This window comes from Zeus faber (genome assembly GCF_960531495.2).
Source record: "Zeus faber genome assembly, chromosome: 8".
NCBI classification, from domain to species: Eukaryota; Metazoa; Chordata; class Actinopteri; order Zeiformes; family Zeidae; genus Zeus; species Zeus faber.
The window spans coordinates 19,849,744-19,873,207 of NC_137195.1; the positions used below are offsets into that span (position 1 = coordinate 19,849,744).

The 23,464-nt window shown below is 43.6% G+C and overlaps 1 protein-coding gene across 1 annotated transcript in view; it reads right to left on the minus strand.

The window, feature by feature from the left end:
• LOC307233788 (myelin basic protein-like) overlaps positions 1–22,571 on the minus strand; it is a 37,528-nt gene extending 14,957 nt beyond the window's left edge. Inside the window, exons 1-2 of the mRNA XM_080005209.1 lie at positions 22,459–22,571; positions 10,203–10,261 (exon numbers count right to left, since the gene is read on the minus strand). Of these exons, the coding sequence (XP_079861335.1) occupies positions 10,203–10,247 (45 nt within the window). The 5' untranslated portion in view covers positions 10,248–10,261; positions 22,459–22,571. The remainder of the gene's footprint in view (positions 1–10,202; positions 10,262–22,458) is intronic.
• Between the last annotated feature and the right edge of the window lie 893 nt (positions 22,572–23,464).

Below are 23,464 nucleotides of genomic sequence, written 5' to 3' on the forward strand. Positions count from 1 at the left end.
TAGGAGGGAGTGCGTGTGCATGTGTGATTGTGTTTTGTCTCTCCAGTGGGGATAGAATGGGTGGACTGGTAGTTCTCTGGCTGAGCCTGAAGCTCCCTCATCTGGAGACTTCACTTCAAGTATGATCACACAGTTGGCATCAGAGCCCCTCACACATGCCCCAATGCCTAGAAGCATTGCGATGACCTCTAAATAACCTTTCAAATTTTGTTTTTTTGAAATAAGTCATTCTATGGCAAACATACACAAATATCCAAAATATCCACCCCTCAAAGGCCTCCAGGGAGGGTATGTGTTTCACTAAGAGTGCGGTTTTCAAGCCACCCGGCTGAAACGGCGAGAGGGGAGCGACCAGCGACCCAGACGGCAGCATCCAAACACGGGCCTGCTTTGCTCCATCACACTCTGTTCCTGTTTGACCGTCCCCATGGCAACCGGTCGCTTTGCCAGCAGCCAGCTTCAAATTGACTTTGGTTAAAATGATAAAGCAGAAGGGGGGTGGGTGTGAAACAAAACAAACCGAGGGAAAAAAATAAATAAAAAATGAATAAACATGATCTTCCGTCCTGATGCCTGCGCGGCTTTGGGCTCGACAAATTAGTCCACTTTTCCTTTCCCCCGCTCCCTGCTCTTAAAGAGTGTGCCTCAAAGGCTCGGGAAACAAATTAGCCTCCCTGCAGGTTTGGTCATCCAGCAGCCCCCATTACAGGTACCAGGTGGGCGGCCAGAACCAGCCCCGTCGTCCACAGATGACAGTGTTCCGACGGTGGAGAGGGCTTCTGGGATCTTCAGACCTCGGATGAGGAGGACGTTGCCCCCCCAAATATGAGAACCATTACGGCACGACCGATTTTATATCTGCTGTCATTTCCGGAGAGCCGAGATGATAATAGGGCTGAAGCAAGACGGGGCTGGGGTTAATTACCCGATGTCATTAAATTACATGACTGTCCCAGTTCTTTTAAAGCCCCATCCCGCGCCCACGCGAACAATGGGGGAGCAGTCATTTCTGGATCCAGAGTGCAAAACGATGAGTAAAAAAAGAACAAAAAAAAAAGATCTCTCTGAAACACCTCCGCTCACATTCAATTACAGCACGTTAGCTGTAAGTTGGTTTGCTAAAAGCTTCCTTTTGTTTTTTTCAAGACTGAACAACGAGAAACTTATTCTGCGATCCCGACATTGTTGCGAAGTCTTTGACGCTGGCCCAAAGTTTCTCGAGTGTGGCAGACGTTGATGTATTCGGATTTTTGTAATCCTACTAACACAGCAGCGAGGAACAGACCTAAGATAAAGATAAAGTTGATCTCAGAGACATCCGAGCGCGGTCATTTTGGCCCAAACAGAAACATTGCACAAAAGGAAGCCATATCGACTACATTGCACATAGAGGCAATAGGGACGCAAGACTCGCAAACGATTCAATCGTAGCGAACAAATCTTTTAAATGACTCGGGTGTCAAGAGTCAATCTTCGACTCCCAAATTGAAAATTATCACTGAGGGCTAAATTTAAGTCGAAACACACAAAAAAAAAAGCCAAAGGTAAAGAAAATTGAACGACTCTTCAAACCTTTTACCAGTAATTTCCAAATGTGACCGCTCCTACCCCCTCGAGGCTTCTCAACCCTGATAGCAGAGGGATCTTGAACGTGGTTTCTTGGAGGTTTGTAAAAGTTTAAATTTGCCTTTGTTTGGTGGTGAAAGGGGAACATTTATTTCTGCAGGCGGGTCTAACATTCAGCTCTGTACCCTTCATTTAAAGTACCCTTGCCTTCAGTTAAACACGAAAGGATGGATGTAAGCTTTAATTGCTGGAAATACGACTGAACCAAAACATAATTAATAACTGTTTCTGGGTCGCTGGTAAGAGGTTATCTTTGCTCAGTGTTGCGGCTTCAACTCATTAACGTCAGTCATTTTCACTTGTGCAGGGGCGGTTCTCGGCAGGGGCACGGGACCAAACCGACCCCGCATCCACGAGTGCTCCAAGTGGGCCGGTCCTCTACGCACTTCCACATTTTACCCTCTGGCGTACCAGGCCTTTTTCTTGCGTACCGGCACTTTTCACAAGCTGCTGGTGTTCTGTTCTGCCCTCTCAAGTGGACAAATTAAGTGGAGATATTGTATAATATATCATCATTTTTGTTATTATTATTAGTCATGGCGATATGGACATGGACGGGGGATTTCTTTAGATTGTGGGCCTCTGTGTTTGCGCTTTCTATTTCGTACCTTTTTGGTCGAAACGGCTGGTTTCACTCATTCACCAGTTCTGATTTCTGCTGCCCGCGCTCTCTGGTTCAGGTGGGTTAGAAAGCGTTCCAAGTTTGGATCGGGTGGAGGGACAGCAGGAAGTGATGCTGCGTTACATGGGAACTCGTCAAACTGTCATTTGTGTCGCTACTCCCCATTTTAACAGAGCATCAAATCTACAGAGTCCAGGCATCAAGCTTTCTTACTGGAAATGGAACAAAAACGTCACAGCCAGAGAAACCGAAGGCCTAACGTAACGTGGCAGCCTTGGCCAAAGCGACGTTGCTCGAGGACAAAGCGCTGATCGCTGCTCATGAAACCGCAAGAACATGGGCAGCCATGACAGTCCTAGCAGTACGGTGGCGTCACAAATAAAGTATTTATCAACCTGTAAATAGGTTTTCCGGAGTGTAAATAGATTTGGCGAAATAGAAGTAGAATTTCAGAAAAGTCCAAACAGTTTTGGAAATGATAAAATAAAAAAAGTGAGCATTTCAAAAAGATTTGCCAATGTGTAGATTATCATATGAATGTATAGTTTTGTCAAACAAATCACTTTATATATTGAGGTAGGACAGAACCAGCTCTGCAGGTTTAGCTCCCTTTAGAATTACAAAGACGAAAGTCAGTTTGCAAATGGGATGAACAAAAAAACAAACAACCAAAACAAACATTTCTTACAAACGCACTGCTAATGTTCTTGTATTTGTTGGTGTGTTTTGACAGTCCTGTCATTACTGTACACGTTTGCAAATGGTTGTGACACTACATTCACTTCACATAAACGAGGTGACAGTATGTGTGTGTTTGTGTGTATAAATATACATTATCAGCCAATTTCCAGACAGCTCTCACAGAGCGACCAATTACTGCAAGAAAACTGAGTGAAATTACTCTATTTTCCAAGCAGCAACAACAATGACTCACTTTTATTTCCTCAAAACAACATCGAGCCCCGCAGTAATTCAGAACATCTATTTCGAAACGGTAGTGTTGCCTGGAATAAATGTGTCCCTTTGCGGAACATGCAACCCCCGTCTTCCAGTTTCAGCTTTGCGATCACGGTGTCGAAAAGGAAGGAAGGGCCTCCTGCAGAATGTTCACTAAAAGTGATCATTATGCAAATGGGGGTGTGCCCGCCTTGCAGGTTGGGACAGGGAGAATTTTGACTCCTGCTTCAATGCACTCGTACATCAACGCAGGTCACTGTGTTGTGATTCAGCGCTTAAATCACTGCATATTAAAAATGGAAACGACATATTCATAGCCACACTCCAGTATACAAGGCATCGCCTAAGTTAATGCTGCTACCTCCCCCAAAAATGAATAACGATACAATTATATATATATATATATATACACACAATACATTACAATACAAAATAAACTATTCTATACTGCTCCGGTTGTATTGTATATTGCCATTTCTTTATTGTTTATTTTTAGGTATATACATTTTTTTTATAATTCATTTTTAGGTTAAAATGTTTCTTATGTATTGTTTATTTTTTGTATGTTGCACATCTTTTATATGTTTAGTTCATTTCAGGTTTATTGGGCAGTCACATTTCTTTCGTTATTCTTATAGGTTCATTGCATATTGACAATTCTTCTCTACTTTTATTCTATTACTTTATAATTATAATAATAATAATAATAATAATAATAATTATTATTATTATTATTATTATTATTATTAATAATAATTATAATAATATAAATATTATTATTGTTATTATTATTATTATTATTATTATAACTGAAGATGCTGCAGCACTGCAATTTCCCTCTGGGGATGAATAGAGCATCTATTTTTTGAAGAACATAGTATTCATATTATCTTTTATTTACTCTCACTTATATAATTAACGAATGATAATTTTCTTCTCTTATTTCCACTGGTGCATGCCGGTTGAAAAAATGTAAGACTTTCTAAGACATTTCAATGGCACAGTTTAACAGCATGTCAATGATTCAGTCCTGTGTTTCACAATGGAAGATGAAACTGCTGCTGCTGTGTGTGTGTGTGTGTGTGTGTGTGTGTGTGTGTGTGTGTGTGTGTGTGTGTGTGTGTGTGTGTGTGTGTGTGTGTGTGTGTGTGTGTGTGTGTGTGTGTGTGTGTGTGTGTGTGTGTGTGTAAACTGGTCATTACAGTACCAGTTGAGTTACGAGCACACTAACATACAAGTTTTCCGAGTTCCGAGCCGTCGTTCCGTCGATTTTTGGTATTGTAAAATGTGAGTTACGAGGAGCGAGCTTCAGGTGCTGCCGCTAGGTGGCGTAGCGAGCGAATGCGGCCAGCATCCCCCGTCTCACTCCTTCACTTCACGTGGTGACCTGAGCGTGGAGGCATCGCTTTTGTGTTTTGTGCTCGCGTTTTGTGCTTTTTGTGCAGTTATTTTGCCAAATATTTTTTTTCAGACCATGGGTCCGAGAAGAAGCTGAGAAGAAGAAGCGGATGATGTCCATTGACTTAAAGCGCAAAATAATAGAAAAACATGAGCGAGGTGTGCGTGTGATGGAATTGGCGAGGCAGTACGAGCGTAGTACTTCTACGATATGTACCATACTGAAGCAGAAGGAGGCGATAAAGGGTATTACGCCAGCCAAGGGCGTTAAAATAATGTCTACGCTGCGGACCGCTCTCCATGAAAAGATGGAGAATCTGCTGTTGGTGTGGTTGACGGAGAAGCAGCTCGCAGGAGATAGCGTGACGGAGGGTATCATCTGCGAGAACGCAAAAAAGGATGTACACATTCTCTTTTATTGTGTTTTATTATGTTTTTATACAATATTTCTTATTTATAAATAAATTTTTCTTGTTTGAAAACATGTAACAAAAAAAATTTGGGGTGTTTTTTTGAGGGGCTGGAACGGATTAATGGTATTTCAATTAATTTCAATGGGGAAAATTGATTTGCTATACGAGCAGATTGAATTACGAGCTCTGTCACGGAACGAATTAAACTTGTAAGTCAAAGTACCACTGTATTTCTAAAAGACATCACACAGTGATTTCGGAGGCAGATTGCAGTGTCCACATCCCTCCTGTGGTACTCAGAGCTTCCTCCCCCTATCACCGTGTCCCACCCTTCTCTTCCCATGAAAAGCAGAAACACTCCCACACCGCAGCACAGAGGGTGTTCGGGAGACTCGACCCGTTGCAATCCTTCAAAGATACAGTCTTGGTAAAAAAGTCAAATCTGACAAGTTTGTTCATTTTGTATAATCACTCAAATACCGGATGCTACAGGACATTGTGACAGGCCACACACAGAAACATATTGTAAATAAATCGTCTTAAAATTATATTGGCACATCAGAGTTGATAGTTAGTGGAATCAATACCGCTTATCTCAAAGTTTTTGTGCAGAACGGAGCTTTTCTTACCTTTCTCCACACACACTCCACACTCTATACGGTAGGCTTGTGGCGGAAAATGGTTGCCATTTTGTTTTACCCACAACATCAATGCAATGATTTTAAGATTGAACAAAAAATAATGAACAATTGAATATGAAAAGGATTAAATGAATACAATAAACTACTGTGGCAGTTTCGCCTGCCACGCGCCACCCAAGTGCCGTTTACAGGCCCCTCCGGCACAGACACACAGACAACGGGGTTGTAGACACGCCAGTTATTGTAGAGAGAAAGCTAGTTGGAATTAGCCCAGGAGCAGATAGACATGTGTCATGACAAGGGCTCCTCTCCTGAGCGTGTGTGGGGATGGAGGTTTTACCTGTTGCTCGTTCAACCAACCAATGAGTAACAGGTATGCAGCCACACTGATCCTGGGTCCACAATTACCTAGACCCAGGACAGGTGTGGCTGTTTAAACCACACCATCCCCACACCACAACTACATATCCAGATTTCTTACCAGCCCAATTAGTGATGTGGTAAAAAGATGAATTTGATTGAATGTCTTGACGAGTCTTGCTGATAAACAAAGCAAGGTTACAAAGTTCAGGCTGCTTAGTTCATATGTTCGATGTAATGGTACAGAACATCGCTTTCAGATAAACCGCAGTATCAAGCAACCACGGTTCTGAAAGCCTGTAATACCGTGGCCAGGGTATCGATTTTTGTTGCAAAATTGACATCATATGTCACCTTTAATTCACCCTCACCTTATGTTGCCTCTGCATTTTACGACATGGTGCTTTGCGTTACTTGCCCGCGCATGGGAGACATGCCTACTGGCCTCTACGGAGCCTTGGGTAGTACAATTTGACTGAAGGAGGGTTATTTCAGGACAGAGGCAACCGGCATGCGTGGATTTGAGAGAACAACATTCCAGGCGTGTGTGGGTGTGTATTGAAGACTCACTGAAGTGGATCAGGAGAGCCCAAATTAATAATTTCCATATCTCCTCCCTCCCAAACATCTCCTCTTATCTGTTTTTTAATGTATTGTGCTTTTTTGGTCACTTTGTTTAATTCTTGCTCTGTCTTAATGTTTGTGACTTATTTCGTGCTAATCCTGTACCCAATCCCAATCGCCTGCTGAACAGCTCAACTTACCCCCGGGGATGAATAATGGTGTTCCTATTGCTATAATTGCAATCTGCTACTATAATCTAATATAGCCATTATAATTTAGGCTATTGTCATTTGATTTTGATTGTCCATTATTAATCCATTTATCCCTCCCTCCGTCTTTTCAGAAGTTTTTGCGCCTGTTGACCCATCGGAAAGTTGCTCAAGGGTCCGTAAGCAGTGGCTTAATTGGCCATATCTGCTGTGTCAGCGATCAATGATTTATCTTTATAATTGATATATACTCTGTGGTCTATATTATATTGTATATGTACCATGTGCCGTTGTTTTTAAAGCCTTTCAACAGCAATTTTCTTTATTTCTTTGTTCAGTGCCAATTATCTGCTTTTAATCTTCATAAGGTGTGTGGTTATTATTACTACATATTTATTTGGTTTACATTGTTATAGTGACATGAAGTGAAAAAGATTACACAATTAAATCGTTTATCTCAATTATTTCCATGACAATTACAAGTCAAGCAAAAAAAACCAAGGGGAAATTAATACCGTGAAATACTGTATACCGTGGTATTTTGGTAGATTCTGTACTGTTCTGTGAAATATGATACTGTTACATCCCTAGCTCAGATGTCAGAACATTACAGACAACTCCTCCCCCTTTTGTTTCCAAAAGCTTTTGATCTGAGAAAAACACAAGAATGGATTAGAAGAGGCTTGGTCACTTCAGGATCAGCGTTCTCCACCTTGCCTTCTTCAAGCCAACATTCAAGCCAAGTTGGTGCCTATATGATGTTCATTTTGAGAAATGGCTGCAGTGGTCCTCAGGGGCCAAATTCTTGGCGCCACCATATCTACAGTGCATAGCTTTTCATAAATTATCAACCTATATCTGTGGCAAATCTGATGCTTTTGTTGTAAAATTCCCAATTGTTTCCAATCGCAATCGCCCCTCTGACTATGTAGGTAAGAGAAGAGGTTTGAACCAGACTCATCCATCGTACTTTATGTATTCATCTGGATTATTTTTTCTCTTCTTGTGCACATCGGGGACTTTCTCAGCCTTGCTGAGATCCCTTCACGTTTTCTCTCATTCAACCGCCAAAAGCTCACGTCATAACTACATTATGTAACCCTTTATAGGAGAGTAACACAATTTAAGATATCGTAGGCTGCAGAATTATGCATGGCATATTGTCATCGAAACACAATACTGGTTGAAAGATGGGAATAAACTGCTGCCTGTGGCAAAACCGTTCCAAATAAACCTGGATTTGTGGGAACTCGAAAAGGAAAACGCTCACGAGCAGAGACACACGATGCGGGTGAGTCAACGGTAGGAGCTAATTATTTTTTACAGTAGGCTCCCTGTTGGGGAAAAGACGGCCACACAGGAAAAAAAAGCTCCACAAACAAACAAGCTTTGTATATTTACAAGAGACATGTATAAAGGCATACTGTGTCACTTTAATGAGTTAACTTAATTTTTTTTTACACATGTTGTACAGCCATTCTGAGCGGATAACATATAACAATGGCCCCCAAAGATCAAAACATCACGTTAATTCAATGTTTTGGTGGAAAAAACACAAGTGCAATGAAGCCAAAGGTAAGCAGACAGAGCTACGTAACAGCATAAATAGATTGGATTTGGGATGGTGTAGAACTGCCGACAGCAGCAGTTTAAATGTAGATTGATTAAACGATCATACGTCTCCAAACATATATATAAAGTAGTTTGCATTGGATCAGACTGAAAGCCAAAGATAAAAAGGTCAAACTGTGGTCGTACCCAAGCGACTCGGCCATGAGGCGCCAAACCGGACAAAAGCCGAGCGAAAACTGCGAGAGGAAACGAATGTACGCGAGAGACGTTGAAGGACCATTTAGATCTTGTGAAGGGTGGAACAAATCTAGCCGCTCCGGGAGAACTGTTCTACCTATTTCACATGATACAATGCAAGGATTTGCAGCAGTATTTCATTGAAATTAAAACCTGTGTGCTGTTTGCTGAAGAGAGCGTGCAAACACACAATTAATAACGATCTTGAGCACAGCCGTCGTTTCTTGCAGCAACACATTGAAACACTGTCAAAAAAGAGGGACGCTATAGATGAGGAATTACCTCTAGTCTGAACCAAGTTCAGGTTCAAGTTCAGTGGCTGTACGAGACCCATATTCACAATATGCAGATGCACATTCACTGCACTGCTCACACACACACACACACACACACACACACACACACACACACAGTCCAGAAACACAATGAGCAAGACTTACTGCTCAAGCGCACACACACACACACACACACACACACACACACACACACACACACACAGTCTTATTGCTCATTGCACACACACACACACACACACACAAACACACGCACAGACATGCACACACAGTCCAGAAACACAATGAGCAAGTCTTACTGCTCAAACACATACACACACACACTACACACACACTCTAATCCATAAGTTTGATAATAATATGAATAAAGTGCCCAAACTGGCAAATTGTGTGTTCTTGTTCTTTGCCGTTGCTCTGTGTTAAACTGGAATTATTCATAAGGGAACTGACTCATCCTCTCTCGCACAGTATACCCCAGTCTCCTTAGCGCAGTGACTCGGTCTCTCTTGCACAGTAAGTCGCCCTTTCATGGGTGTGTATCACCGTTTCTTTTCGCAATTTTCGCTTGGCTTTGGTCCGGTTTGGTGCCTCCTACTCGACAGCTCGTCTGGAGGAAGATCCAAAGTCCTGCTTCGCGCCGATGAAGGTCAACGGTCAGGATGATAAGATTAGAGGAAAACTCCACAACACATGCTTTGTTCTCATGGAAAAAGGACAAGAAAATACCGACATAAAACCATTGCCAGCTCCTATGGTGCAAACACGGTATATGTACAGATTTTATATCATATGTATATGTATGTATATGTATATATGTATGCAAACTTGCACAATTTCCCATTTGTGTGAATTGTTGATACAGATGTGTATTGCTAATTTTTTGGTTTATTGTGTTCATCATTATTTTTCCACCTGGAACTGGTCCCCGGGTGCTGACGTAGTGAAGGCTGCCAACCTCTCCTGGCTGCCCCCTGGAGGAAGGACAGCTGGGATGGGAGAAATGCAGAGGCTGAATTTCTCCAGCCACCACTCCCTGCATGCGTGTGTTGAGTGCAGTGCATCTGTGAGACCAGTAATAAATGATTCTTCTTCTCATGTTTTTCATATTATTTTATCATATTGGCTATTATTGTGATGTGAGCTGCTGTAACAATTTCCCTCCGGGGATGAATCGAGTACCCATCTATTTATCTAGCGAAGAGTTGTCACAAGGGGTTTTTGTGTTTGCGCGCCCGCCGCGTTGCGGACGCGGTGACGCCTGGGCCGTTCATGACGGGTCTGGTCTGGCAAGGAGGAAACGCTCTGCTTACCTTAATATCTGCATGAAACTCCTTTTTTCCTAAATGCTGTCCCATGCTACTGACAGAGTCTGTAAATGGGGGGAAAAAAGAAAGATTGCATCAGTGGATGTTAGACAGCAGATTACAATGACCAAATAATACACCGTTGTTACGTCAGCAAGAAGTGCCGTCGCGACCGAACCCATGCAATAGGATTATCGGTTTATCGCCAAATCTCGAGAAGTGTTGAAGGCTGCCACGTGTACAAAAAAACCCAAAGACTTCAGAGGAAACTTATCTACTCCTTTGAGCGACTCCCACCAACTGTAGTTTAGGCCGAAAACGAGCTGTGCCTCCGGTTGCTACACAACAACACAGTGAATGTGAAATAACAGAACGTGGCAGAACGTGGGCCCCGAGGCGAGTGTCGACGAAGGGTCAGCGGTCAGCGCTAACAAAAGCAGAACGGAGCAAGGACAAACAATCACAGATCCGCAAACAAATCAAATATCAGCCCACGCAGAAAAAAAAAAAAAAGGGGCTTTATTTATTTATTTATTTATTTTTAACGCTGAAGCTGAAAACAGTTTGTAAAAATCCCCTTTTGTGGCTGTTGGAAGTAAAGTGGAGATACAGGTAGGAAATGCCTGCACTTATCCCTCTATATTTGTGTGATTGCTTGCAGGCTTATCATCTTTCAGACCTCAAAAATCGCTTTCTGCATTCTGTTTTTCTATACAGTTTTTTTCCAGTCGGTATGATAACATCCTCCTGATAGATCGGGAATACCCAAAAACCACTTTGGTCACCATGGAAACATAATGATTTGGGCTGATATATTTTGGTGGCCTGCATGGCACAGGATTTATGTCTAAACTTTACTGTTTCCGTCCCAATTGGATGGTTGGATTGGAGGCAAATACAGAGAAAATTTGTTAAATCAGCAAAACAATGTGACCGAACTTATAGAAAAATGCAAAATCTCCAAAACATGGGACTGGAGATATTCTGTATTCATTTCAAAACTTCATTATTTATCTTTTCTACATGCAGCAGAAATGTTATCAAGCCTTCAAAAAAGGTTCTCATTTTCACAGGTCATCTGCTACATTGGTGGTAGGAAAGGGCATTTTTTTTAAGTGGTTGACAACTAATAAGAATTTTGGGCGATTCATCAATAAGTCGATTGGTCGACTTGCCGTGACGTCATTTATTGAGTTACTCGGGGAGGGGTTTCTCGTGTGCTACACTTATTTATCATGAATGGATTCTCAGAAGTCGACGTATCTGCCCGATTCAACCAATAGATTAGTCGACTAATTGATTAGTCGACCAATCATGCCCATCCTTAGTAGGTAGGGTCAATATACGTACTGGGGGACAAATCCACATTCAGTGCAAAAACTCACTCCACATTTCAGGCAAAGCTGATGCCACAGCAGTCTGACTATGCAAATTCAAGTTATTTAAAATAGTTACATTTGGAAAATGGCCGGTTTGCTGGCACTACTTTCATTGCAGTGCCACAGTGTGGATACCAGTGTTAAAGCCAAATGGCCGGCGAATATAAAAAAAAAAATAACTATAAATAAATTTACAAAGTCAGATTGCTGTGGCATCATGTTAACTTTTAGCTGGAATGTGAGACTGTGAGAGTGAGACTTTGGATTTCTCCCCCATTACTTTGCATTACATGGCCTACAACTAAACAACCAAAATCGTTGGATTGGATCAATATAAGAAAACGGCTTTGATTTGTAAAAAAACAATACTTTTTTTTTTGCTTTCTCAACTTGTAATTTAGAAATGATGGTGTACATATTAAGTTGAGAATATTTATATAGACAAATTAAAGCAATTCTTTTGAAAAAAAATAATCCAATTTTTCTGACGTCTTATTGACCTTGCAGTAAAAAAATCTATTCCAAAATCCCCCCCCCCCAAAAAAAATCAACTGCTATGACAAACCTAAGGATCAGGAATATTAAAGAGCAGGCCCAAGATGAAGGGAAACTCACCCCAAATAAAGAAAAACAGATCGGCACATTTTCACATTTTCTTTCTGGCTTCATTGTTTGGTACTGTTCTTCATTTGTGTTAGCATTTTTCCGCGTATCCAAATTTGGATTGACTTTTTGATTTGAAAAGTGGTTCCCTTTGTGGTTCCTATTTGTCTGGGCCCTGATTAATGCTCGTGTTTTGCCATTTTGATGGTGACCGTCTTTCTGGGCCACTTCACAAACTAGGATGAAATACAATTTACAAATTGCCGGCGGTTTCGTTTGAATTGGGGTTGGAGAGCAGGAGCCCAGTCCACCACACCATGATTAAAGAAACTAATTGACAAGATTAGTAATATAGTAAAAACAGTCACAAAATATCCCAAAGGGAATCAAACAATCAAATAATTGTCGTCATAGTGGGAGTCCTTTTATGAATCTCTCTGAGCTTTGAAAAATACCCCTGTATGGTGCTTCTGTTTATCAGGCAAAGTACATTTTTGGGGGTTGGTGCATTTATATACAAAATGTGTTATATGCACAGGATCAATCAAAAGATGACAGGGGCTTAGTGGCACCTAAATGAGAATATAATCAATTTTGCCGCCATTAATCACAACAGATTTCCCTGGCCTTAACAGACACATGAGCCAAATAAGTCCTAACACCATTGGAATTTAGGCAAATAAACACGTGCATGCCTGACTAAAGATATGAACAGATATGAATGAATGAGTTTCCGCTCCTCAGATCAATGCGATGAAATATTGAAATGCTCCAGAAAGACAATGGACATGAATTCTTTAGACCCTGGAGGCGAGGCCGGATCGACTGGTCCTCACAGCTCAGAACGTGACACAACATATGGTGCAGTGCAGGCGTTGACGTTAGTCACACAACTCCATCAAGCTGGTCCAAATAGCTTATTTTCTTTTATTTATGTATATAAATAAAAGAAAATAAGCTATTTGAACCAGCTTGAAAAAAAATTAAAAATAAATAAATAAATAAATAAATAAATAAATAAATAAATAAATAAATAAATAAATAAATAAAAAAAAATATATATATATATATATATTTTTTTTTTTAACACAATTATTAATAATTATTTTTTTTATGTGCCGCTGGAGCCACAGGGAGCACAAAACAAGAAGCCCCCTGCAGAGCCACAAAAAGGGACACAGTCACGAATCAGTGGCTTCCATTGTCTTCCACAGAGAAGGATTCCCGACAGCGTCGAGCCAAAAAAACGTAATCTCGAAAAAAAAACGTCAAATAAAGGCCTGAAATTCTAAGTATGTTTGAAATGTGAGGAGGCCTCGAAGCCAGCTCCACTCTGGAAACGTTACACAACCAGGAGGATCCTGCAGGGACTTGCAAGACGTTCGGTGTTGTGTAATAGGAAGGGAAGGAGAGAGAGAGAGAGAGAGAGAGAGAGAGAGAGAGAGAGAGAGATAGAGAGAGAAAAATTGGATAGAGCAAAGGAGTTAGAGTGAACAGCAGTAGCGGTTTGAAAAGATGACGATTTTATCGCAGAGACTCGGGTCTATAATTAGGAAAGTATGAAGGTGTCGGAGGGAAGGGTTCTCAGAGAGAGAAAGTGGAGAGGTTTGTTGTGGAGGTTGTTTTTTTTTTGTTGGGGGGGGGGGTTGTCAACAGCCCAGTGGCTTAGGTATAATCTTTTATAAAGATTATACCCAAGTCTACCTATTATGTGTGTGTGTATGTGGGGAGGAGGTCCAAAAAAATATAAGCACCATCATGTGACACTACTGGAAGACGTCACAGGTTAAATGCACCCGACTCGACCCACATCTCAGAGCGGATCTCCGCGATCCCTCGGCGGCAAACTTCAGCACTGGCAACACACACATACTGGAGAGGATCCCTCCGCTGCACACGGGCAATAATGCACCCCCACAGCGTTCTGAACCATTACCTATTTATAACCCATTTGTTACCCAGGGGCGGTCCGCCGACATCCAGCTCCAAATCAAGAGGGATTTTTTTCCCCCTCTCCGCAGCTTTGGCGCGAGCTCAGAGGACGGACGAGGAGCCAAAGCATTGTCAAAAACACATTTGACATTAAATATTTGAAATGTCATCAGCTTCCTGTCCGTCCTGCGGCTCGATGGTCGGGGCTGCGGGGCTTGTGTTTTATTTTTATTTTTTACACCCCCCCCTGGAATGTGTCGGAGCGTTCATTAATAATTGATGCTGGGAGGGGCTGGGATGGCCCCGGATGCTGCTTGCACATTCTGCAGCAGAGAGAGAGAGGGAGAGAGCGATGATCCGCCGGAGACCTGGAGGAGCGAGTCCAGGCCCAAATGCTTGATTATCCGCAGCTAAACGGGACCATCTTTTTTCAATTGATTTAATTTTCCCCACAAACTATTTCACTGATGACATGACATGACATCAGGTAAATAATAAAGCAACCGTGTCCAGATAAGGCTGCTCATCAAACTAACCATTCCTTACCCCCCCAAAAAAAACCTCCCAGAAACACAGAAGAAGCCCCCCCTGGCTATTACGATAAGAACTTGGTGGAAGGATATCAGACGGAATAGTAAGAAAGCACATCGGGAATAGAACAAGTTATATCTTTGTTTTATTCTGGCGGGAGAAAAGGAAAACTTTTTTTAAGCAGGACAGAAGGGGCTGCCAAAATCTGAGTGTACGTTGCATTTTCTCAAGCTCTACAACAAGCACCAACAGATGTTTAAACCAAACAGAGAGTGAAGGAAAGGGTCATTTGGGCTAATAACACACTGAGTGCTAATCTGAAAAGGGGAGAATCCAAACTCCATTACATAAACATATATAAATATACCAAATAAACCAAAAACCTTCCAAAATGATATATTACTGAGTAATGTATTCATATATCCCATAGATGAATGTATGCGTTCCACTGCCCTGGCGGCAGCACCAGTCTTGCTCTTCGCACTTACGAATAGTTTGTATCCTTCATACTTTTGCAGCAACATTCTCTGCTCCTCCGATATTAAATAAAGTTGTGTGACTCTCCTCCGCCAACGTCACACATCCATGAGCCTGCCGCAAGTTAAGAAAAACAATCATTTCTTACCGTGTAGACTTAAAGGAATAATAAAAACAATTTTTTTCAAGTCCATCCCTCTTTCGTAAGCACCCCTCGTGTCGTACCTAGGCAGGTTTCGTTGCCGCGGCAGTTCCGCCTTTTCGCCGCGCTCCATTCTTCCCACTCCCATCAGCAGTTCAGTGCAGGTGATGAGGGAGGAATCCACAAATCGGCATTCAGTCCCAAAACTCACATTCAACATTTCAGCCGTCTAACACGGCTAACCGCACAGAATTTGCAGAGTCGGACTGCTGTGGCATCATGTGAGCTTTGCCTGAAATGCAGAGTGACTGTTTGCACTGAAGGCAGATTGAGGATTTGTCTCCCACTCCATTGAACGATGGGAGTATCTCCAGTGTGAAGAAAAGGCAGGACTGCTGCGGGAAGGAAAACTACCTACGTACGACATGAGAGCTGGGTATAAAACAGGGATACAGTAAAAAATATATATATACTGTATATATATTCCTTTAAGACTGCTGGATTGCTGAGATATAATCCTTTCAAGTCACTTTCCTTCTTTATCTGACATTTGACACACACCTTAGTGTCGATTTATTGTATTACCGATATCATCCATACAGCCCTTTCTTCTTTATTCTAGACATTTCCAGGTTTTATCCTACAAAAAATGGCAACCAAAAGGAATCCATTGTTTTCCTCTTTCACAGACGACAGACAAAATAATTCCATCTCTCTCACCTCCCACTCGCACGTCCTCAAAATTAAAGGGTCATGAGGTCGAAATCACTTCTTTGTACGACGTGTGACTGAACGGGGAGTCAAAACGTATCAATGAAGCAGCATGATTTCTTTCTTTCTTTCCTTCTTTCTTTCTTTCTTTCTTTCTTTCTTCCTTCCTTCCTCTTGAGATTCTGTGGTGGGCTGTTCACTCTTCCGGTGGAGGTCAAGGGAGGTGGAAAGCCGAGCGAGGGAAGCTGCTCTTTGCAAGGCGTCAAACCGCGCGAGTACAGGGCTCCAGCCTCAACTATTTCACTGTCATTTTCTGCCAACACACACACACACACACACACACACACACACACACACACACACACACACACACACACACACACACACACACACACACACACACACACACACACACACACACACACTGTTGTTGTTTGCCTACAGCATCATTCACACCAGCACAGGGCTAGAAAAGGCAGTACAGATACAGTTTGTGCACACTGGGTCAGGTGTCAATTTTCCACGTTTGTATTCTATTCTTCTACCGACCTATTCTATTCCCCCGTATTCTACCAGAGTTGTTCCCATCAATGGCAAATGTGCTTCTTTTACTTTACTTTAAAAAAGAAAATGGTTTTGAGCTCATCTTTTACAACACAGAACGACATCCCGACAGACAAACTCACACTCAACGAAACTCTTGCGTTAGGGGTGTGCATCCCTCCCTGACAAGACAGACGACACAGATGCATGGGCTACGATGCCATTCAGGGACCACGCATTTTAACACGGAACGATTCGGTGCGATTCGATTCGGTGCAATCTGATACAGTTCTTAACATTTGTGTAATTGAGACATTCATTTTTTCTTTATAGATTAAAATAAGCTAATTCCATAAAAGTGCCATTGCTTACCTGCGAATATATACAGTATATTTCATAAAAGAGAATCCCAAGTATTTTTGTTTCTTTTTGGCATTTAGATATAACAATATCTATTTATATATATATATATATATATATATATATATATATATATATAATCTAATATTATAATAACCCTGAATGCGTTGGGAGTATTGTTAATTCAGTGAGTTATAATGTGTTTTAATGCAGACGGTTCACAAGAGGAAGAGGGAATGTGCCTTCGATTTGGTGCGAAGGTGCGTGTGGCAAGACGTAATCGAAGAGAGAGAGAGCGAGAGAGAGAGAGAGAGAGAGCGAAAGAGAGAGAGAGAGAGAGAGAGCGGAGAGAGGGAGAGAGAGAGAGAGAGAGAGAGAGAGGAGAGAGAAGTGTTTGAGTTGTCTGATTGAGCCGGGCTCCCATGCCGCTTTACCTGTGCTTTTATTTTGGATCGTTTCGTTTTTTCGTTACTTTCTACTTGTATGAAACAAACATTCTAAACCCGACTAAAGCGCTGTCCCGCTCCGCCTCGGGTCAGGACTCCATTACACAGGATTGTGTAATGGAGAGGGAGTGATCTCCAGTCCGCCGTGCGTCCAGTTCCCCAGCGTCGCCAAACAAAACAAATTATTATTATTTTCAGGGAAACATGACTTGTGACGTTAGATCAGTGTGTCTACCGCCAGGCTTGGGCGATATCCCAAATTTTATATCACGATGCAGTCCTGCCCAAATATCGCGATACACGATATTATCGCCGTTGTTGATGGGGGGGGGGGAGGGGAGTGATGGAGAAAGCTTGCCTGTTACGCACAGCGCTTTTTTGGTTTCATTCAATTATTATCGGTATTTAGACACCGTTAAAATATCGCATATGGTGGCAAATATCGGCCCAGGCCTCTCTATCTTATTGGTAACTTTAGAATCGGGCCATCGACCGGTTCATGGTTCACCTACATCGATGCAGGGCTCTGCCTATCCATGCAGTCACATCGTTAACATTAAAACCGGTTTCCGGTTCGTATCAGTGAAACATGGTGATAATTGAGACCTACTCAGCCATTGTTTCCATGCCGAATATTATTGTGTGTGTATATATATATATATATATATATATATATATATATATATATATATATTCATCCTGTTTGGCATATCTCTTCTATATTTATGTTTCCTAATCACAGGCAATACTAGCAACCATACTATCCATTATTATCCACTTATCGCCTGCCATCCCATTTATCCTGTGTGTAGGAACACATCTTGTATAATCTGTATAATTTTGTTTTTATTTTGTCTGTACAACAACGCACCAGCCCTTACAATCTCTTGTAGTGTACATGAAAACCTACTTGGCCTAAAAAAACCAGATTGTGGTTCATATTCTATATTCATATTCGATAGTTACTCAATGGTGTGAATGTGTCCGCATGCCTGGTCGTTGCCGAAAGGCATTTAACTGATTATCTTAATTATCACTGGATTAAAGAAAAAAACAAAAAGGACTTGCTTTTGTGTTTGAGATTATCGGTATTTTACTGTAAAGTGAAAAGGAAAGTCGAAGCCCTTTTTTTTTTTTTTTTTTTTCCGCTCTGCTGGGCAGGCTTTGCTTGCAACACATGGAATAGATTTTCAATAAAAATCCCTGAGGAATTCCTTTGTTATGTTACGTTTCAGCGGCATCTTAGACAAATGCACTTAAACACGCACGCGCACATACCAACACACACACACACACACACACACACACACAGTCCCTGGTTGACTAGACAACATTGCTATGCTGCTGTGAGGTTGAATTCATGCATGTGCGAGTACATCTAGTTACAGAATATGTGAGCATTTGGGGGGACAGAGAGGGAGAGAGAGGTGAGACGGGAAGATAAACAGCGATGGAGTCTCACGTAGGCTGCATCACCGGGAGGGTCAAGGTTCAACATCTCTCCCTGGAGACGACGTCTGACAACAGGGATCACTTAACTCCAAACCCCTCGCAGCAGGATCGCTCCATCCCTCCCCCCATCCCTCTCCCCACACCTCCCCACGTCCCTCTCCCCCGTCCATCACCCCACACCTCCCCCCGTCCCTCTCCCCGTCCCTCCCCCCATCCCTCTCCCCATCCCTCTCTTCTCCTCTTCTCCCTCAACATCACTATCATCAGCTTAACAGGTCACGGTCAATCTCCATCCAGTTAAAACAGCGTCCTCCGTATGCTCACGTGAGAGGTGATACAGCATTGTACCACAAAAAATAAAAAATAACACCCAGGAGTTAAGCGCCCAATCACCTCCACCATGACAGTTGATCAGCCATGGAGCATGACCCGTCAGCAGCAGCTGTTCCGCTACAGCCTTGATACCTTTAAGCCCAAGTCTGATTTTTGGTGCTTGACACTGACCCTAACCCTAACCCTGTTCTTTGAGCCAGGCCATAACAGGAGCGGAGCAAGGTCGCTGGATTTTCAGCGCTGAGGTCAAACCGGAGCAGTCGGAGCCGCCGGGGCGAGAGAGGAGAGAAATTATGCCTCTGAAAGAGCAATATCTCCGATATCTTCATTTCCTTGGTTTTTCGGAGAGAGAGCGGACCGCCGATCCGCCGTCAGGGTCACTTTGATCGGATTCGAATGATTCGAACGATTCAAATCCTCACGAAGAGGCGACCGCTTCGACCGGTAAAGCACCGACGTTTCGCTTGGTCGCAGCAGCTAAAAGCCAAGCAAGCGGCGCAGAGAACGATCTGATTGTCGCCGCCGCTTGCCGCAACCCCCGCTGAGAAACAAAAGCGTTGGAATCGCCGCCGATCGGTTGAATGTCAAAAGCGTTGTGATTAATGACGGCACCAAAACACAATTATCCAAATTGGACATTGCATAATAGTTGAATCTCTGGACCAAAACAAAAACACGCCGATCCCTACGGATGAACTGAAATGCACTGCCTGGCACTCATCGGTTCTCTGTGGGTTGGGACTCTGGGACTTTGGGTAGGGAGCCTGTTTCCATCGCAGCCACATGGGCGTGAGAGGCAGCAGATTTGTTGTGCGCTGTACTGCTGCCATAAGGCCTTGAACTAGGTCAAATTGGATTGGGAAGCGGAGTGGAAGGCGTAGAATTGTTGTACTTTTTTTTTTTTTTTTTTTGGTATGCACCACGTGTCTTTCCTGGTGAGGCACAGAACAGACCCCAGGGGGCTGTTTGACTCTATCTGAACCCGACTCAACCCTCCTCCGTGGAAGCCTCGATCCGCCCTCTGGATGGAGATTGTGATGTTAACGTAATCAGCGCGTATGTTTGTTTTGTTGATATAATTATCCGCAGGTATCTCGGATCACTCCCCGGCCGCGGCCTCCCCCTCGTGTCCCCGCGAGGCCTAAAAAGTGCCCGAAGCAGGTACGCCCCTCGCGGGGATACATTATCAACCCACGACGGCTGCCTGGGGACCGCTCCATCCCGAAGCCAGGAGGCTCTCGAAACGCCGGCGCCGGTGGCCCAACAATCATCTCCGCCATCTGCTGCGCGCTCTCTCCGAGGATCAGACGCCGTCGCCGTCCATGACTGACTGCGTTGCCATCGCAGCGGCTAAAGCGAAGCCCGAGCTACGTAATCCGGTTTGGTTTGGTCTGGGTTTGCCGCCACGCCTTAGGAACACAGGGGAGTCCAAGGCAGACGCTGCTCGCAGGGGATACGACTCGACCTGTCTGCCGACAGCGCGCCCGGGCAGCGTGAGGGGGAAGCGATATGAAGTGGGAGGAAGTTGAGCGAGCGCGTGACAACAGGAAGTTGACAAACCACCACGGTACCGTCACCTGCCAAACCCGGCAACGTGGAGGCTTGTCTGTGTCTGAGTTTGGTTGCGTAACAGTGCTCAATTGTGCCTGCTTACTTACATTCCCAAACACACACACACACACACACACACAAACATTACAAAGGAGGGTGAACGATGTCGAATTACGGTAAAAATCTACTTCGTGAAAGAGGTTTCAGGGGAATTCACAAAGGCGTGGCGGATAACGTGACACGGTATCTGGAGTTGTCAAGGTACTGTAAGTCGAGGAATTCCGCCCGGGCTGAGTAAACTTTCTTCCCCCACTAGAATAAGCAGAGGTCGTTCCTGTGTGAAATGAAGGAATGCCTGGCTGTGGCCTCCAGGCCAGGTGCTCGCTGTGAGGACAACAACACCCTGGTTTTTTTTTCTTGTTTTTGTTTTTTTTACCTCAAATCTGGTCATAACAGGTTATGCTTAATGCATTACACAACTACTGCTATTGCCCCCGGCTCCGAATGGCTCGGATCAAAAACCGAATCTGCACCCAGAGACATTCTCCAAATGCCTGCGAGCTCCTGAAGTGTGTGTGTGTGTGTGTGTGTGTGTGTGTGTGTGTGTGTGTGTGTGCGTGCGTGTGTGTGTGTGTGTGTGTTACAGAATGAAACACAGGAACAGCCATGAAGCGACAACACCGGGATCCCTGACTCTGGTAATTCAAGTTCTATGGCGCGGTCGATAAGCGTGACCTGGCCTGTGAGCCGCGGTCCAGTAGGAGTTCTCTGGATGGTCGCCTTAAGAAGCGTGGACACACGAACCGAAGGGTGATGTGGGAATAGACCATGTCATCATATTTGTAGGCTTCCTCTTAGCTTTCGTTAGTAAAGGCAGGAGGGAGTCGCTGATGTACTGTAAACATTGAAACTTCACCCCTTCCGAATCAGACCTGCGCCGCCTGCATCAGCACTGCCGAGTTTCACTTTCTAAATGGCTCCTTCGTGTTTTCCCCTTTACATTTGTGACACCTTCGTCTCACACGCTTCCTGATTATGATCGTGCTCTTGTGTATGTTATAGTCCCGTTCTTGGGTGGACGGCAGGTGTTTGTACACCCGCTCTTTGAGCCCGTTTTGTCTTTTTAAAATCTGTTTTCAGCCTCATTTCTATGCTTTTATTCCCATTCGCTTTGATAAGTATATATATATATATTCGTTCACGCCCTCTGCGCAAGGCATTTCGAATTGGCCTCGGGTATGGAATAAGCTTGATTCGAGAGATGAACGGACTTGATCATTTTGGGGGGAGGGATCCTAATGCCAGCATGAAAAGTGACAACAGCCAAGAAGTCACAGTTGCAGAACGAGGTCGGACCTCATTCCCCATGTAGACGTGTAGCTCAGCAGGCCTGCACTGGTCTGTGACCGCTGGACAGGTGGAGGAAGGCTGCCGGAGGCGGAGGAGGGCGGCTGGAGGCTCCTCAACCCTTAAATCCCCCGATGTAGTGACGTAACACTCTGATAGGTACAGCCGCGTACGATAATCCGCCGCCGCCGCCGCCCCCGTGTCCCCCCACACGCACCAGTCCCAAGCACGCTCCCTACACGTCAACAAATACACAGATAGGAAGTAAACATCCAGCAACACCACCACCAACAACAGCAACAACAACAACAACAACAACAACATATTGACACCTCCACAGCAAGAGTGACGCGCGATACTCGGTACGTTGACGTGTCCGCGCGTTGGCGAACAAGTCGACGTGAACGGAACGCGCACATTTCCCCCGTCAGAGCGTCACCGATCCCGCCACATACCTCCTCGTTCCGGACCAAACGCACGCACGGCGGGGCTGGAGCTCTCCTGCTTCCTGGTCGCGGAGGGAGGTGGGGGGGACTGGAGGTGGCGTGCGAGGCGTGGTGGCGCTTCGTTCTCCTGGGTGGGGCGGAATGCTGCGAGGGGAAATGTGGGCAAAAGAGCACGTCCGTGCACGCACCGCTCTCTCTGTCCGTCTCTCTCTCTCTCGCTCTCTCTCTCTCTCTCTCTCTCTCTCTCTCTCTCTCTCTCTCTCTCTCGCTGTCTCTCTCTCTCTCTCTCTCTCTCTCTCTCTCTCTCTCTCTCGCTGTCTCTCTCTCTCTCGCTGTCTCTCTCTCTCTCTCTCTCTCTCTCTCTCTCTCTCTCTCTCTCTCTCGCTGTCTCTCTCTCTCTCTCTCTCTCTCTCTCTCTCTCTCTCTCTCGCTGTCTCTCTCTCTCTCGCTGTCTCTCTCTCTCTCTCTCTCTCTCTCTCTCTCTCTCTCTCTCTCTCTCGCTGTCTCTCTCTCTCTCTCTCTCTCTCTCTCTCTCTCTCTCTCTCTCGCTGTCTCTCTCTCTCTCGCTGTCTCTCTCTCTCTCTCTCTCTCTCTCTCTCGCTGTCTCTCTCTCTCGCTGTCTCTCTCTCTCTCTCCGTCTCTCTCTCTCGCACAAAAGCGCACACACACACACACACACACACACACACAGCTTGTTACGGCAGATGGGATTGGTGCTGCACGTGTCAGTGGGTTATAAATACTACCAACCTGCCATTTTTCTATTTAATCTATTTAATTTATTTTTATTATTATTATTATTATTATTATTATTATTATTATTATTATTATTATTATTATTATTATTATTATTGTTGTTATTATTATTATTATTATTGTTATTAATAATAATAATAATAATAATATTCTTCTTCGTATTCATATTATTATTATTATTATTATTATTATTGTTGTTGTTATTAATAATAATAATAATAATATTCTTCTTCGTATTCGTATTATTATCATTATTATT